Source organism: Nicotiana tomentosiformis, chromosome 10 (assembly GCF_000390325.3).
Source record: "Nicotiana tomentosiformis chromosome 10, ASM39032v3, whole genome shotgun sequence".
NCBI lineage: Eukaryota > Viridiplantae > Streptophyta > Magnoliopsida > Solanales > Solanaceae > Nicotiana > Nicotiana tomentosiformis.
Window position 1 is genome coordinate 27016687 of NC_090821.1, and position 17297 is coordinate 27033983.

The 17297-nt window shown below is 28.6% G+C and overlaps 1 protein-coding gene and 1 long non-coding RNA gene across 2 annotated transcripts; one reads left to right on the top strand and one right to left on the bottom strand.

Moving 5' to 3' along the window:
- The first annotated feature begins 488 nt into the window (after nucleotides 1-488).
- Nucleotides 489-12461, top strand: LOC138899911 (uncharacterized). The gene is made up of 6 exons (XM_070186612.1): nucleotides 489-1346; nucleotides 4198-4474; nucleotides 5365-5425; nucleotides 5792-5936; nucleotides 11201-11405; nucleotides 12367-12461. Exons 1-6 carry the CDS (start codon nucleotides 489-491, stop codon nucleotides 12459-12461), a joined length of 1641 nt encoding a protein of 546 aa, XP_070042713.1.
- Nucleotides 12462-15538: 3077 nt separating this feature from the next.
- On the bottom strand, nucleotides 15539-16070 carry LOC117276951 (uncharacterized). The gene is made up of 2 exons (XR_004507216.2): nucleotides 15930-16070; nucleotides 15539-15712 (listed from the first exon to the last, which is right to left on the bottom strand). It is a non-coding gene; the product is annotated as an uncharacterized lncRNA (long non-coding RNA).
- Between the last annotated feature and the right edge of the window lie 1227 nt (nucleotides 16071-17297).

Consider the following 17297-nt stretch of genomic DNA (forward strand, 5'->3'; position numbering starts at 1 on the left):
TAAGAAATTTATTTATATTGTAGAAACAGATTCGAGTAATCATAGTTATGGAGGAGTTCTTAAATATAAATATGATAAAGAAAAAATAGAACATCATTGCAGATATTATTCAGGATCTTATACTGAACCACAAGAAAGATGGGAAATAAATAGAAAAGAATTATTTGCATTATATAAATGTTTATTAGCATTTGAACCATATATAGTTTATAACAGATTTATTGTAAGAACAGATAATACCCAAGTAAAATGGTGGATAACCAGAAAAGTACAAGATTCAGTTACAACAAAAGAAATACGAAGACTGGTATTAAATATATTAAACTTTACATTTACAATTAAAATAATTACTACTAACAAGAATGTTGTTGCAGATTACTTGTCAAGACAAAGCTACCCAAACTGAACCAGATAATACAATGAAAAATCTATTCTTAGCCATGACTACACTTTGTAAGAAAGTGAAAAGTATGGATGAAGAGATATAGATGATAAAGAAAACAGCTAATAGTCAGCAGCATGACTCAAAAAATGCGGAGATAAGACGATCGGAAGTCTCTAAAACTCCAGAGCTAGAAGGTGACGTTGAGAAACACCTAAAAACTCATAACAGTTTGTTAAATACAGTTGCAGGAAGCAGCACAGCTAGCAGTACATCTGCAAAGAAGAAGGAAGAAATTAAACCCAAATACACAAATATAAATATGAACAATCTATTTTCAAAACCATTCACACAGAAAAATATCCAAAATACCCAGAATAAAATATTCCTACTACCACAAACAAACACCTACAAAGAAAGTCTGAACCAAACCAAAAAGACATACAACCATATAACCCGTACATACATAGACAACATATACAAAATACAAAACTTCCTAAACAAAAACCCAAGATCCCAAACTACCCAAAACCAAAATGAAGATTATATTACCCATTATTTAACAGGATACAATAAACTAATAGCCCTACCAAATACAAATGCAAAACTAGTAGCTACTTGCTACAATTATGGATTACTAGATACTGTATACACACAAACAGGACAGGAGATAGCTACAATACCGGAATTACACAGAGCATTTATGCAATACAGAAGAATAACTAAAGGAACGTTATTCTATATACGATTTTATTCAGCTACAGCAGAGATATTATATGAAGAAATAAAACCTATCATACAAGTTATCAAGATCGGACTTACAAGAAAAATGCTCATACCAGAAAGAATAGAAGAACAAGAAGAGATAGAAAAAATAAATATTCCAGACTTTTATGCAAACAAAAGGATTATTGGAATATCTACTATACTAAATGAACTGGCAAACAACTACCTAAACCAGAATGCAATTTGGAGTTATTATTCAAGAGAACAAACAATGATATATTCAAATTGCAGAGAGATACGAGAAGCAGATATGGAAGAATTAAGACAATGGGTCTTAAGTCTTTTGAAGCCAGAACAACCTACAACCACAAGAGCTATAAGAACGAATTTCATTTCTCCAGAATTATTAACAAGATGTTGCAAACTAATCAGTCACAAATATCCAGACCATATATGCTCAAAATGCAAAGGAGAAGATAACATTGTTCCAGACGTACAACTGGAATAATCAAGAAGAAGATTACTGAAGAAGAAGACGACAAAAGACGACAAAAGCTATGGCAGACAAGATAAAGTAAAAGAATTATTAGATTCTTTTCTTTTCTTTTCTTTTCTTTTAATGTTATTTTGTTTTTTGTAAAAGAGTCGTAAAGTAAATAGTTCTTTACTTTACAAAAGTAAGAGCTAGTCTCATGAACAGTAAAGGTCATTCATGAATAGTAAGAGTCAGTCTCATGAACAGTAAATGTCGTTCATGAATAGTAAGAGTCAGTCTCATGAACAGTAAATGTCGTTCATGAACAGTAAGAGTCACTTTTGTAATCTTTAAATAAGCCTTTCAATTATCAATAAAAAACAGGCTGCAACTTGGCATCCAAATCTCTCTCTTCTCTCCTCTCTTCTCTCTAATATATTCAAAGATAAAATACAGGAAAGCTATGGATAAACAAGAAGATATGAAAGCTATGGATCAACAAGAAGATATCAAGAACTTACAAAAACATGTATGTCACACTATAATCATGAGTAGCTAAATTGATATATTCCTGATAATCTCTTACATGTAAATTATAATTATCCATCATATAATAGTACTGTTATAGAAATCATCTTGAGTAAGTTTGTCATGAAAATATGCTAAGAGTAAAAATAATAACATAACAATAACAATAACATATAAAGATAAGAAAATAATAATAAAAAGAACAGAAGAATGAAAATATATATACTCGCAAAAGTCATAGCAGAAGGATATTATAATAGATACTATACACCAATGATAGATACAGGAGCAGAAGCTAATATATGTAAATATAATTATTTACCAACAGATAAATGGAAAAAATTAAAAACACCTATAGTAGTAACAGGATTTAATAATGAAGGTAGTATGATTAACTACAAAGCCAAAAATGTAAAAATACAAATATGGGATAAAATATTAACTATAGAAGAAATATATAACTTTGAATTCACTACGAAAGATATGTTACTAGGAATGCCATTTTTAGACAAATTATACCCTCACATAATAACAAGAACACACTGGTGGTTTACCACACCATGTAAAAATAAAGTAGGAGCAAAACGAGTAAATAATAAACAACGAAAAACTACAGAATGGATACGAGGAAATGAAAAAATCACACAAAAATTAGAAAATATAAGTAAAAATACAACTACTCAATTAGAAATTATTATATTCACAATAGACAAAGTAAAAATAATCCAGAATGAATTAGAAAAATTATATAATGATAACCCTCTAAAAGGATGGAATAAACATAAGACAAAAATAAAAATAGAATTAATAGAATAAAATAGTATAATAACACAAAAACCCTTAAAATATAACTTTGATGATTTAGCAGAATTTAAAATGCATATAAAAGAACTATTAGATAACAATTATATACAAGAAAGTAATAGTAAACATACAAGTCCAGCATTTATAGTAAATAAACATAGTGAACAAAAAAGAGGAAAAAGTAGAATGGTTATAGATTACCGAAATTTAAATGTAAAAACTAAAACATATAATTACCCAATACCTAATAAGATATTAAAAATAAGACAAATCCAAGGATATAATTACTTTAGCAAATTTGACTGTAAATCAGGATTTTACCATCTAAAACTAGAAGATGAATCTAAAAATCTAACAGCATTTACAGTACCACAAGGATTTTATGAATGGAATGTTTTACCATTTGGATATAAAAATGCACCAGGAAGATACCAATATTTTATGGATAATTATTTTAACCAACTAGAGAATTGTATAGTATATATAGATGATATATTACTATATTCAAGAACACAAGATGAACATATAAAATTATTAGAAAAATTCATACATATTATAGAAAACTCTGGTATAAGCTTAAGCAAAATCAAAGCAGAAATTATGAAGAATCAGATAGAATTTTTAGGAATACAAATAGATAAAAATGGAATAAAAATGCAAACACACATAGCACAAAAAATAATCAATCTTGATGAAAACATAGATACAAAAAAGAAATTACAATCATTTTTAGGATTAGTAAACCAAGTAAGAGAATATATACCTAAATTAGCAGAAAACTTAAAACCTTTACAGAAAAAACTAAAAAAGGATGTAGAATATGGGTTCGATGAAAAAGATAAGGAACAAATAAGGAAGATCAAAATATTGTGTAAGAAACTACCAAAATTATACTTCCCAGATGAAAATAAGAAATTTATTTATATTGTAGAAACAGATTCGAGTAATCATAGTTATGGAGGAGTTCTTAAATATAAATATAATAAAGAAAAAATAGAACATCATTGCAGATATTATTCAGGATCTTATACTGAACCACAAGAAAGATGGGAAATAAATAGAAAAGAATTATTTGCATTATATAAATGTTTATTAGCATTTGAACCATATATAGTTTACAACAGATTTATTGTAAGAACAGATAATACCCAAGTAAAATGGTGGATAACCAGAAAAGTACAAGATTCAGTTACAACAAAAGAAATACGAAGACTGGTATTAAATATATTAAACTTTACATTTACAATTAAAATAATTACTACTAACAAGAATGTTGTTGCAGATTACTTGTCAAGACAAAGCTACCCAAACTGAACCAGATAATACAATGGAAAATCTATTCTTAGCCATGACTACACTTTGTAAGAAAGTGGAAAGTATGGATGAAGAGATACAGATGATAAAGAAAACAGCTAATAGTCAGCAGCATGACTCAAAAAATGTGGAGATAAGACGATCGGAAGTCTCTAAAACTCCAGAGCTAGAAGGTGACGTTGAGAAACACCTAAAAACTCATAACAGTTTGTTAAATACAGTTGCAGGAAGTAGCACAGCTAGCAGTACATCTGCAAAGAAGAAGGAAGAAATTAAACCCAAATACACAAATATAAATATGAACAATCTATTTTCAAAACCATTCACACAGAAAAATATCCAAAATACCCAGAACGAAATATTCCTACCACCACAAACAAACACCTACAAAGAAAGTCTGAACCAAACCAAAAAGACATACAACCATATAACCCGTACATACATAGACAACATATACAAAATACAAAACTTCCTAAACAAAAACCCAAGATCCCAAACTACCCAAAACCAAAATAAAGATTATATTACCCATTATTTAACAGGATACAATAAACTAATAGCCCTACCAAATACAAATGCAAAACTAGTAGCTACTTGCTATAATTATGGATTACTAGATACTGTATACACACAAACAGGACAGGAGATAGCTACAATACCGGAATTACACAGAGCATTTATGCAATACAGAAGAATAACTAAAGGAACGTTATTCTATATACGATTTTATTCAGCTACAGCAGAGATATTATATGAAGAAATAAAACCTATCATACAAGTTATCAAGATCGGACTTACAAGAGAAATGCTCATACCAGAAAGAATAGAAGAACAAGAAGAGATAGAAAAAAATAAATATTCCAGACTTTTATGCAAATAAAAGGATTATTGGAATATCTACTATACTAAATGAACTGGCAAACAACTACCTAAACCAGAATGCAATTTGGAGTTATTATTCAAGAGAACAAACAATGATATATTCAAATTGCAGAGAGATACAAGAAGCAGATATGGAAGAATTAAGACAATGGGTCTTAAGTCTTTTGAAGCCAGAACAACCTACAACCACAAGAGCTATAAGAACGAATTTCATTTCTCCAGAATTATTAACAAGATATTGCAAACTAATCAGTCACAAATATCCAGACCATATATGCTCAAAATGCAAAGGAGAAGATAACATTGTTCCAGACGTACAACTGGAATAATCAAGAAGAAGATTACTGAAGAAGAAGATGACAAAAGACGACAAAAGCTATGGCAGACAAGATAAAGTAAAAGAATTATTAGATTCTTTTCTTTTCTTTTCTTTTCTTTTAATGTTATTTTATTTTTTGTAAAAGAGTCGTAAAGTAAATAGTTCTTTACTTTACAAAAGTAAGAGTCAGTCTCATAAACAGTAAAGGTCGTTCATGAATAGTAAGAGTCAGTCTCATGAACAGTAAAGGTCGTTCATAAATAGTAAGAGTCAATCTCATGAACAGTAAAGGTCGTTCATGAACAGTAAGAGTCACTTTTGTAATCTTTAAATAAGCCTTTCAATTATCAATAAAAAACAGGCTGCAACTTGGCATCCAAATCTCTCTCTTCTCTCCTCTCTTCTCTCTAATATATTCAAAGATAAAATACAGGAAAGCTATGGATCAACAAGAAGATATGAAAGCTATGGATCAACAAGAAGATATCAAGAACTTACAAAAACAGGTATGTCACACTATAATCATGAGTAGCTAAATTGATATATTCCTGATAATCTCTTACATGTAAATTATAATTATCCATCATATAATAGTACTGTTATAGAAATCATCTTGAGTAAGTTTGCCATGAAAATATGCTAAGAGTAGGTAAGCCCAGACTATGCATCCTAAGGTTGAAACCGGTCTTCGTATTTCTTTTGTTGTAACTGAATCTTGTACTTTTCTGGTTATCCACCATTTTACTTGGGTATTATCTGTTCTTACAATAAATCTGTTGTAAACTATATATGGTTCAAATGCTAATAAACATTTATATAATGCAAATAATTCTTTTCTATTTATTTCCCATCTTTCTTGTGGTTCGGTATAAGATCCTGAATAATATCTGCAATGATGTTCTATTTTTTCTTTATCATATTTATATTTAAGAACTCCTCCATAACTATGATTACTCGAATCTGTTTCTACAATATAAATAAATTTCTTATTTTCATCTGGGAAGTATAATTTTGGTAGTTTCTTACACAATATTTTGATCTTCCTTATTTGTTCCTTATCTTTTTCATCGAACCCATATTCTACATCCTTTTTTAGTTTTTTCGGTAAAGGTTTTAGGTTTTCTGCTAATTTAGGTATATATTCTCTTACTTGGTTTACTAATCCTAAAAATGATTGTAATTTCTTTTTTGTATCTATGTTTTCATCAAGATTGATTATTTTTTGTACTATGTGTGTTTGCATTTTTATTCCATTTTTATCTATTTGTATTCCTAAAAATTCTATCTGATTCTTCATAATTTCTGCTTTGGTTTTGCTTAAGCTTATACCAGAGTTTTCTATAATATGCATGAATTTTTCTAATAATTTTATATGTTCATCTTGTGTTCTTGAATATAGTAATATATCATCTATATATACTATACAATTCTCTAGTTGGTTACGGTCCCTTCTATTTCTATTTGATTTCATTTTTTATTTAGTCAAATGTAAAGGCTTTTTCATAAAATTCTCTTTGTAGTGGGATTAGTCTAATTATTTCTGATATACATTCTAATGTATATTCTATATATTCTATATCTTGGGTTCTTTGGTATTCTTCTATATTATTTTTTACTAGATTTATCAGTAAATTTATATTATCGGTAGTTTGTTGCCAATATTGTAGATATGTATGATTCATTATGTGTTATCAAAATATAGATCTAATTCATATAAGTCTGTTTCTGGTATAATTAATTCTGTCCAATTTTGATTCATTAGTTCTGTTATTTCAGCTTTAAGTAATTTCTCATAGATTATTCTTCTTACATCATTATCGATATTTCTTAGTATATACAGTATAAGTATTTTATAATTAAGATCATCATCTATTAAATAAGTGTTCATTTTATCATATGATTTGCTAAACATATTTCTTTTAATCTCTATGTCTATTATCCTTATTCATCATATTATAATAAGTTATTTTAATCATCTTTTCTGGTCACTACCATAATTTTTTGCTTCAATCAGTTACCCTAACAACGCTTCAACTTTTGTTTACTCCCCTAAACGGCCTCTCTGCCTACCGGTTTCAACCTTAGGATGCATAGTCTGGGCTTACCTACTCTTAGCATATTTTCATGGCAAACTTACTCAAGATGATTTCTATAACAGTACTATTATATGATGGATAATTATAATTTACATGTAAGAGATTATCAGGAATATATCAATTTAGCTACTCATGATTATAGTGTGACATACCTGTTTTTGTAAGTTCTTGATATCTTCTTGATATTATAATAATAAAAAATGGAAAACAAAGAAATATAATAAATATAAGTCAAAATATAAAAATAAAAAACCAAGAAAAAGATATTATGTAAAAAATTATCAGGCTAAAAGACCATTTAGACCAAAAAAGAAACTAACAGAATGTACTTGTTATAACTGTGGAAAATTAAGACATATAGCTAAAGACTGTAAAGCACCTAGGAACTTAAAGAAAAAATAAATAACTGAAATCATAATTAATGATGAAGAATATATGCAGATGGAATATATAGATTATGAACTAGATAGTGAAGATAGTGTATATGAAATATCAGATATAGAAGATGAAATAACTAAAGAAGATGATGAAACCTAATGACTGAAAAAGAAATAGAAGTAATAACACGAGAAGAATATAAAGATGAAGAATCCTCAGAACAAAAAATTATATTTGATAATAATATATTTGAACAAATAAAAGGAAAAGAATTAGACCTCAGTGTCGAAAAAATATTTGAAGTACCTACAATAAAAAATTGGTTCAAAAGACAAAAAGAAGAATACTACGTAGTTAGCCAAAAAGAACATATAATTGACTGTAAATATACAAAAGGAAAAGCCAAAATACCAATAATAAACAAAAGAATAATAAATAAAGAAATACAAGATATAAAGGCAAAAAACCCAATTAAATATGTACACCTAGGAGGAACTGAAATACTAATAAAAGCATGTTTCAGGGAAGGAATAGATACCCCTATAGAAATATATTTAGCAGATGATAGAATAATTCAACCTATAGAAAAAAGCATAATAAGTGCAATAAAAGGAAATCTCATATATCAAAAATTCAAATTCATAATAAGTGTCAACTATTCAATAGCAATAAACGATAAGAATATAGATAAATCATTAGTACTATACTGGAAAATGTCAAGAATAGAATTAACACCTGGAAGTAAAATATTTACAGCTAGATGTAAAAATCTATACGTCTTAACAACAAAACATAAAATAGCAGCAAAAAATAAAATTAATAAAATCAAAATAGAAAACCCGTTTGAAAGAATAGTTACAGTTATTGACAATAATGAATATAGTTATAAAGAAATTGACATGGAAGAAGATTTAGAAATAGTAAAAGAAAGATTAAGTACATCAAGTATACCAAACCAATTAACTTATGAAACACCAACATCATCAAGAATAAGTACATCAAGAAGAGAATATATAATCCCAAAAAATTTAATAAAAAACACAAAAGAAAAAATAAATACATACCACTACTATATAACTGGAATCATGGAACAAAGAAAATATCAAATATTAATAAATACAGGACAAGAAGAAAACTATATTACAAGAGAATTAGTAACAGAAGCTGAAATAATAACTACTGAACAATTATGCCCTGAATTACCTAAAGAATTAATAATAAATGAAGAAATAACAGAAAAAGAAATAATTATTGGAGGAATACCTTTAATAATACAATTTAAAATATATCAAGAAAATAAAAATGAAAATATTACACTAGGAATAAAATGGTTAGAAAAAGTAAAACCATACAGCCTAGGAGATAAGCAATTAACAATAACATATAAAGATAAGAAAATAATAATAAAAAGAACAGAAGAATGAAAATATATATACTCGCAAAAGTCATAGTAGAAGGATATTATAATAGATACTATACACCAATGATAGATACAGGAGCAGAAGCTAATATATGTAAATATAATTATTTACCAACAGATAAATGGGAAAAATTAAAAACACCTATGGTAGTAACAGGATTTAATAATGAAGGTAGTATGATTAACTACAAAGCCAAAAATGTAAAAATACAAATATGGGATAAAATATTAACTATAGAAGAAATATATAACTTTGAATTCACTACGAAAGATATGTTACTAGGAATGCCATTTTTAGACAAATTATACCCACACATAATAACAAGAACACACTGGTGGTTTACCACACCATGTAAAAATAAAGTAGGAGCAAAACGAGTAAATAATAAACAACGAAAAACTACAGAATGGATACGAGGAAATGAAAAAATCACACAAAAATTAGAAAATATAAGTAAAAATACAACTACTCAATTAGAAATTATTATATTCACAATAGACAAAGTAAAAATAATCCAGAATGAATTAGAAAAATTATATAATGATAACCCTCTAAAAGGATGGAATAAACATAAGACAAAAATAAAAATAGAATTAATAGAAGAAAATAGTATAATAATACAAAAACCCTTAAAATATAACTTTGATGATTTAGCAGAATTTAAAATGCATATAAAAGAACTATTAGATAACAATTATATACAAGAAAGTAATAGTAAACATACAAGTCCAGCATTTATAGTAAATAAACATAGTGAACAAAAAAGAGGAAAAAGTAGAATGGTTATAGATTACCAAAATTTAAATGCAAAAACTAAAACATATAATTACCCAATACCTAATAAGATATTAAAAATAAGACAAATCCAAGGATATAATTACTTTAGTAAATTTGACTGTAAATCAGGATTTTACCATCTAAAACTAGAAGATGAATCTAAAAAACTAACAGCATTTACAGTACCACAAGGATTTTATGAATGGAATGTTTTACCATTTGGATATAAAAATGCACCAGGAAGATACCAACATTTTATGGATAATTATTTTAACCAACTAGAGAATTGTATAGTATATATAGATGATATATTACTATATTCAAGAACACAAGATGAACATATAAAATTATTAAAAAAATTCATACATATTATAGAAAACTCTGGTATAAGCTTAAGCAAAACCAAAGCAGAAATTATGAAGAATCAGATAGAATTTTTAGGAATACAAATATATAAAAATGGAATAAAAATGCAAACACACATAGTACAAAAAATAATCAATCTTGATGAAAACATAGATACAAAAAAGAAATTACAATTATTTTTAGGATTAGTAAACCAAGTAAGAGAATATATATCTAAATTAGCAGAAAACCTAAAACCTCTACAGAAAAAACTAAAAAAGGATGTAGAATATGGGTTCGATGAAAAAGATAAGGAACAAATAAGGAAGATTAAAATATTGTGCAAGAAATTACCAAAATTATACTTCCCAGATGAAAATAAGAAATTTACTTATATTGTAGAAACAGATTCGAGTAATCATAGTTATGGAGGAGTTCTTAAATATAAATATGATAAAGAAAAAATAGAACATCATTGCAGATATTATTCAGGATCTTATACTGAACCACAAGAAAGATGGGAAATAAATAGAAAAGAATTATTTGCATTATATAAATGTTTATTAGCATTTGAACCATATATAGTTTACAACAGATTTATTGTAAGAACAGATAATACCCAAGTAAAATGGTGGATAACCAGAAAAGTACAAGATTCAGTTACAACAAAAGAAATACGAAGACTGGTATTAAATATATTAAACTTTACATTTACAATTGAAATAATTACTACTAACAAGAATGTTGTTGCAGATTACTTGTCAAGACAAAGCTACCCAAACTGAACCAGATAATACAATGGAAAATCTATTCTTAGCCATGACTACACTTTGTAAGAAAGTGGAAAATATGGATGAAGAGATACAGATGATAAAGAAAACAGCTAATAGTCAGCAGCATGACTCAAAAAATGCGGAGATAAGACGATCGGAAGTCTCTAAAACTCCAGAGCTAGAAGGTGACGTTGAGAAACACCTAAAAACTCATAACAGTTTGTTAAATGCAGTTGCAGGAAGCAGCACAGCTAGCAGTACATCTGCAAAGAAGAAGGAAGAAATTAAACCCAAATACACAAATATAAATATGAACAATCTATTTTCAAAACCATTCACACAGAAAAATATCCAAAATACCCAGAACGAAATATTCCTACCACCACAAACAAACACCTACAAAGAAAGTCTGAACCAAACCAAAAAGACATACAACCATATAACCCGTACATACATAGACAACATATACAAAATACAAAACTTCCTAAACAAAAACCCAAGATCCCAAACTACCCAAAACCAAAATGAAGATTATATTACCCATTATTTAACAGGATACAATAAACTAATAGTCCTACCAAATATAAATGCAAAACTAGTAGCTACTTGCTACAATTATGGATTACTAGATACTGTATACACACAAACAGGACAGGAGATAGCTACAATACCGGAATTACACAGAGCATTTATGCAATACAGAAGAATAATTAAAGGAACGTTATTCTATATACGATTTTATTCAGCTACAGCAGAGATATTATATGAAGAAATAAAACCTATCATACAAGTTATCAAGATCGGACTTACAAGAGAAATGCTCATACCAGAAAGAATAGAAGAACAAGAAGAGATAGAAAAAATAAATATTCCAGACTTTTATGCAAATAAAAGGATTATTGGAATATCTACTATACTAAATGAACTGGCAAACAACTACCTAAACCAGAATGCAATTTGGAGTTATTATTCAAGAGAACAAATAATGATATATTCAAATTGCAGAGAGATACGAGAAGCAGATATGGAAGAATTAAGACAATGGGTCTTAAGTCTTTTGAAGCCAGAACAACCTACAACCACAAGAGCTATAAGAACGAATTTCATTTCTCCAGAATTATTAACAAGATATTGCAAACTAATCAGTCACAAATATCCAGACCATATATGCTCAAAATGCAAAGGAGAAGATAACATTATTCCAGACGTACAACTGGAATAATCAAGAAGAAGATTACTGAAGAAGAAGACGACAAAAGACGACAAAAGCTATGGCAGACAAGATAAAGTAAAAGATTTATTAGATTCTTTTCTTTTCTTTAATGTTATTTTATTTTTTGTAAAAGTCGTAAAGTAAATAGTTCTTTACTTTACAAAAGTAAGAGTCAGTCTCATGAACAGTAAAGGTCGTTCATGAATAGTAAGAGTCAGTCTCATGAACAGTAAAGGTCGTTCATGAATAGTAAGAGTCAGTCTCATGAACAGTAAAGGTCGTTCATGAACAGTAAGAGTCACTTTTGTAATCTTTAAATAAGCCTTTCAATTATCAATAAAAAACAGGCTGCAACTTGGCATCCAAATCTCTCTCTTCTCTCCTCTCTTCTCTCTAATATATTCAAAGATAAAATACAGGAAAGCTATGGATAAACAAGAAGATATGAAAGCTATGGATCAACAAGAAGATATCAAGAACTTACAAAAACAGGTATGTCACACTATAATCATGAGTAGCTAAATTGATATATTCCTGATAATCTCTTACATGTAAATTATAATTATCCATCATATAATAGTACTGTTATAGAAATCATCTTGAGTAAGTTTGCCATGAAAATATGCTAAGAGTAGGTAAGCCCAGACTATGCATCCTAAGGTTGAAACCGGTAGGCAGAGAAAGCCGTTTAGGGGAGTAAACAAAGTTGAAGCGCTGTTAGGGTAACTGATTGAAGCAAAAAATCATGGTAGTGACCAGAAAAGATGATTAAAATAACTTATTATAATATGATGAATAAGGATAATAGACATAGAGATTAAAAGGAATATGTTTAGCAAATCATATGATAAAATGAACACTTATTTAATAGATGATGATCTTAATTATAAAATACTTATACTGTATATACTAAGAAATATCGATAATGATGTAAGAAGAATAATCTATGAGAAATTACTTAAAGCTGAAATAACAGAACTAATGAATCAAAATTGGACAGAATTAATTATACTAGAAACAGACTTATATGAATTAGATCTATATTTTGATAACACATAATGAATCATACATATCTACAATATTGGCAACAAACTACCGATAATATAAATTTACTGATAAATCTAGTAAAAAATAATATAGAAGAATACCAAAGAACCCAAGATATAGAATATATAGAATATACATTAGAATGTATATCAGAAATAATTAGACTAATCCCACTACAAAGAGAATTTTATGAAAAAGCCTTTACATTTGACTAAATAAAAATAAAATCAAATAGAAATAGAAGGGACCGTAAAAATGGTATCAGAGCTATAGATTAAAAATGAACAAAGAAGAATTTGCTGTAGACGAAAAAACTTATGAAAACCAAGATGGATTGAAAATAAAAATAATTTTTTCAAATTTAGGCAGAAGATATAAAAAAATAGGAGACCAATTATACCTAATGATAGAAAAAGAAACAGCAAGATTAGAAGATAGCTTGACAGCTATGACTAGAATAAGTAAAGAAAATGAAGAAATCGATAAGAAAAAAGAAATTGAAATTATTAAGAACCAAGCAAACAAAGAAATACAACAATTAGAAGAAATAAAAAACACAAAAATTATAGCACTAGAAAAAGAATTAAACATGTTAAAAGCACTATATGAAAATAAACAAAGAGAGAAAAACAAAGAAATAGAATTAACAGATGAAATAAATAAATTTAAACAAATATTACAAATAGAAGAAACAACTCCCAGAATTGAAGAAATAGATAACAATATAGATGACCAAAAGTCAGAATCAAGCGAAATAAGTGAAACATATACAGAACTTTTAGAAAGTATAAAAAAAACAAAAAATATAGAAGTAAATACAGGAGATGTAAATATGGAAGAAAAACCCAGTACATCAGGCGTAAAAAAATCCAAAAGGATTATACCCAAATTATTATACAGCTAACTATGAACAACATGATAGATATAATACACTATGAGATAGTAGATTAAATAAAAAATGGACACCAAAACCAATATCAGAACAATATAACTTTTTAGATTTAGATTGCGTAGCAGATATAAATAAAACAATCCAACTATGGATAGGATATGTATCTAAATAATTGGTAGATAATAAAATAGGAATGGTAGAAACACCAGGATATATAGAAAGAACACTCATAGGAACAGCAAAATTATGGTTACACAATTTAACTAGAGAAAGTATAGATACCTTAAGAAGTAATAAAAAATTTAATGGTGAAATAGCAACAACAAATATAAAAATATTATACAAATATGAAATAGCCATAAGAAACGAATTTAGTAGTATGACTACAGAAATTGAAGAACAAAATAAGGAAAAACAAACAAATAGAAATCTGATAACAAAATTAGCAATATGTAATATGTGCTATATAGACGAATATACTTGTGCATTTAGAGAATATTATTATAAAGGGACATATAATACAGAAGAAAGTAAAGAAATAAGAAAATTATATTTTACAAAATTACCAGAACCTTTTAATTCTAAAATAATAAAAGATTGGAATGAAGCAGGATTAACAGATACTTTAGGAGCTAGAATAAAATTTCTACAATAATGGTTTGTACAAATATGTGAAAAATATAAAGAAGAAACAAAAATAGAAAAAACATTAATAAAAAACTTAAGATGTTGTAAAAATAAAACAGCACCACAATTCGGATGTACAGATACAGATAAATATAATAAAAAATGGAAAACAAAGAAATATAATAAATATAAGTCAAAATATAAAAATAAAAAACCAAGAAAAAGATATTATGTAAAAAATTATCAGGCTAAAAGACCATTTAGACCAAAAAAGAAACTAACAGAATGTACTTGTTATAACTGTGGAAAATTAGGACATATAGCTAAAATTACATATCTCGTGGAGTTTAATATTAAAGGCTTTGCTCCAGCAGTTAGAAATACTGGTTGTATGAGGCGAAGCATATAACAAATGCAAATTGAATGTATCTCTTTTCAGACTTTGGTCGCACACTCGCACTACTTCAAAAATTGTAATTTTTGTCTTAAACTTGCCTGCACAACCGATGATGACGAATCAGAAAGAACCGGTGAATTAATTTTTCAGGTAATTTGACAAAAATCGTTTTGATAATGAATTTTCAACCTACTATTTTGAGGTATCAGCTCTTTATTCTCACTATTTGATGGCTATTCTATATCCAATCCTTCATCTCTTGTGAGTGTGGATCCTGGCTTTCATTATCTCATGGTTTTGGTCTTAACTTTGCGATCTGCGGCAACAAAGAGGTTAATGTTATTGACTTGATAAGGCTGATAATTAAGCAATTTATTTTACTCATCATAATTTGTGGTGATTTCCTGCATTAGTAAGGAAGTATTAGGAGTGTAATTCACAAAATAAAACTTGAGTTTGTAAAGAAATATTTTTGATGTAATCGAACAACACATGGGTAAAAAGGAAAAAGAAACAAAAGATGAGGAAAATACATTCATATATTTAGCATTTGAAACTCTTGCTTTCTCATTCAGGATAGAATCCCAAAGCCATAAATCTCTTTGTTTTGTTGTCGTAAATGAGATCAGTGAAGAATAGGCATAGAACCATCAGTTAACGAAACAGTGGGTTAGATAATCACTTCATGAATCGGTACTTTCGTTACATGAAACGTTTGAAGTAATAATTATTACTTTAATTCTTATAGAGTAACGTTGTTTTATCTAATAGTGACTTTAAGGATTTTAGTAGTCTGAACAGGTGCAATTATATAGAGAATTAATGAGGTGACTTTTGGACTTTTAAAATATCACATTAAAATTAAATTAAAATAAAAAATAAAGGGGGAAAAGCCAAAAAAAATGGAGGTAAAAGATAAATACGAATTCTAGCCTAATAAAGTGCCACATCACCTCTCTTATGGCCTTCAATTATATATATATATTTGATAAATGCATATAAGGTTGTGGTAAAGGGCGTGAGTTCTGGGTATTTGGTTTTTTCATAGCCCATGTTCCATCTTTGTTTTTTGCAAGGATCACTCAGAAAAAATAATTTCCCTCACACCTCAGAAAAGGACAAACAATTTCCCAGAGTAACATGGTTACTGTTAGCCTCTGTGAAATTGTACCTAAAACTTTAAGTATATGCCGAATTAAGTCTAGAACTCTGTTTACCCGAAAAATCGAGGCATTTAATGTGTGTCAGTCGGTGGTCAGCCACCGCTAGAAACTTATTTCCTCTATTTCATTGCTTTAGTGCCGCTTATACCAGAGTTTTGGTGTTGTCCCCTCTTTCACCTTCCTTTGCGACTTTTTCTTCTTATATTGATGGCGAAAACTTCAAAAATCGTACCTCACAAGGAGAAAGCTTCCTCCTCACGGCCGTGTGACGATAAGGCATCGACGGAGCCGTCTGTTCAAGATTATATTCCCGGCCCGTGTATTTTAAAAACTGATTTTAGGGTCGAGAACCCTTCGTCCGTTCTGGGTCGGTGTGAGCACGTATCGATGTATACGTGCTCTATAGCGGAGGTTCACCTCGAGGCCGTCAGAAAAGACTGCGGCTGGGGTTCTGAGGTTGTGTTACAAATCCCATCCTCCGATGAGAGCGTCACTACCTACGTGGAGGGACTTTTAAGTGTTTATACCTATCCCTTTACGTTAGGAGCTGTCGATCCCATGATTTTTGATTTCTGCAGGAGATATTAGGTCACCCTCGGCCAAATTCATCCTTCCTTATGGCGTATAGTCATCTTATTGCGTTTCTTCTCTATCAAAGCCGGAGGGTTGGATTTTTCTCTGAACCACCTTATACGACTGTATCGGCCTCAGATTTATCGTGGACTAATTAGGCTACAT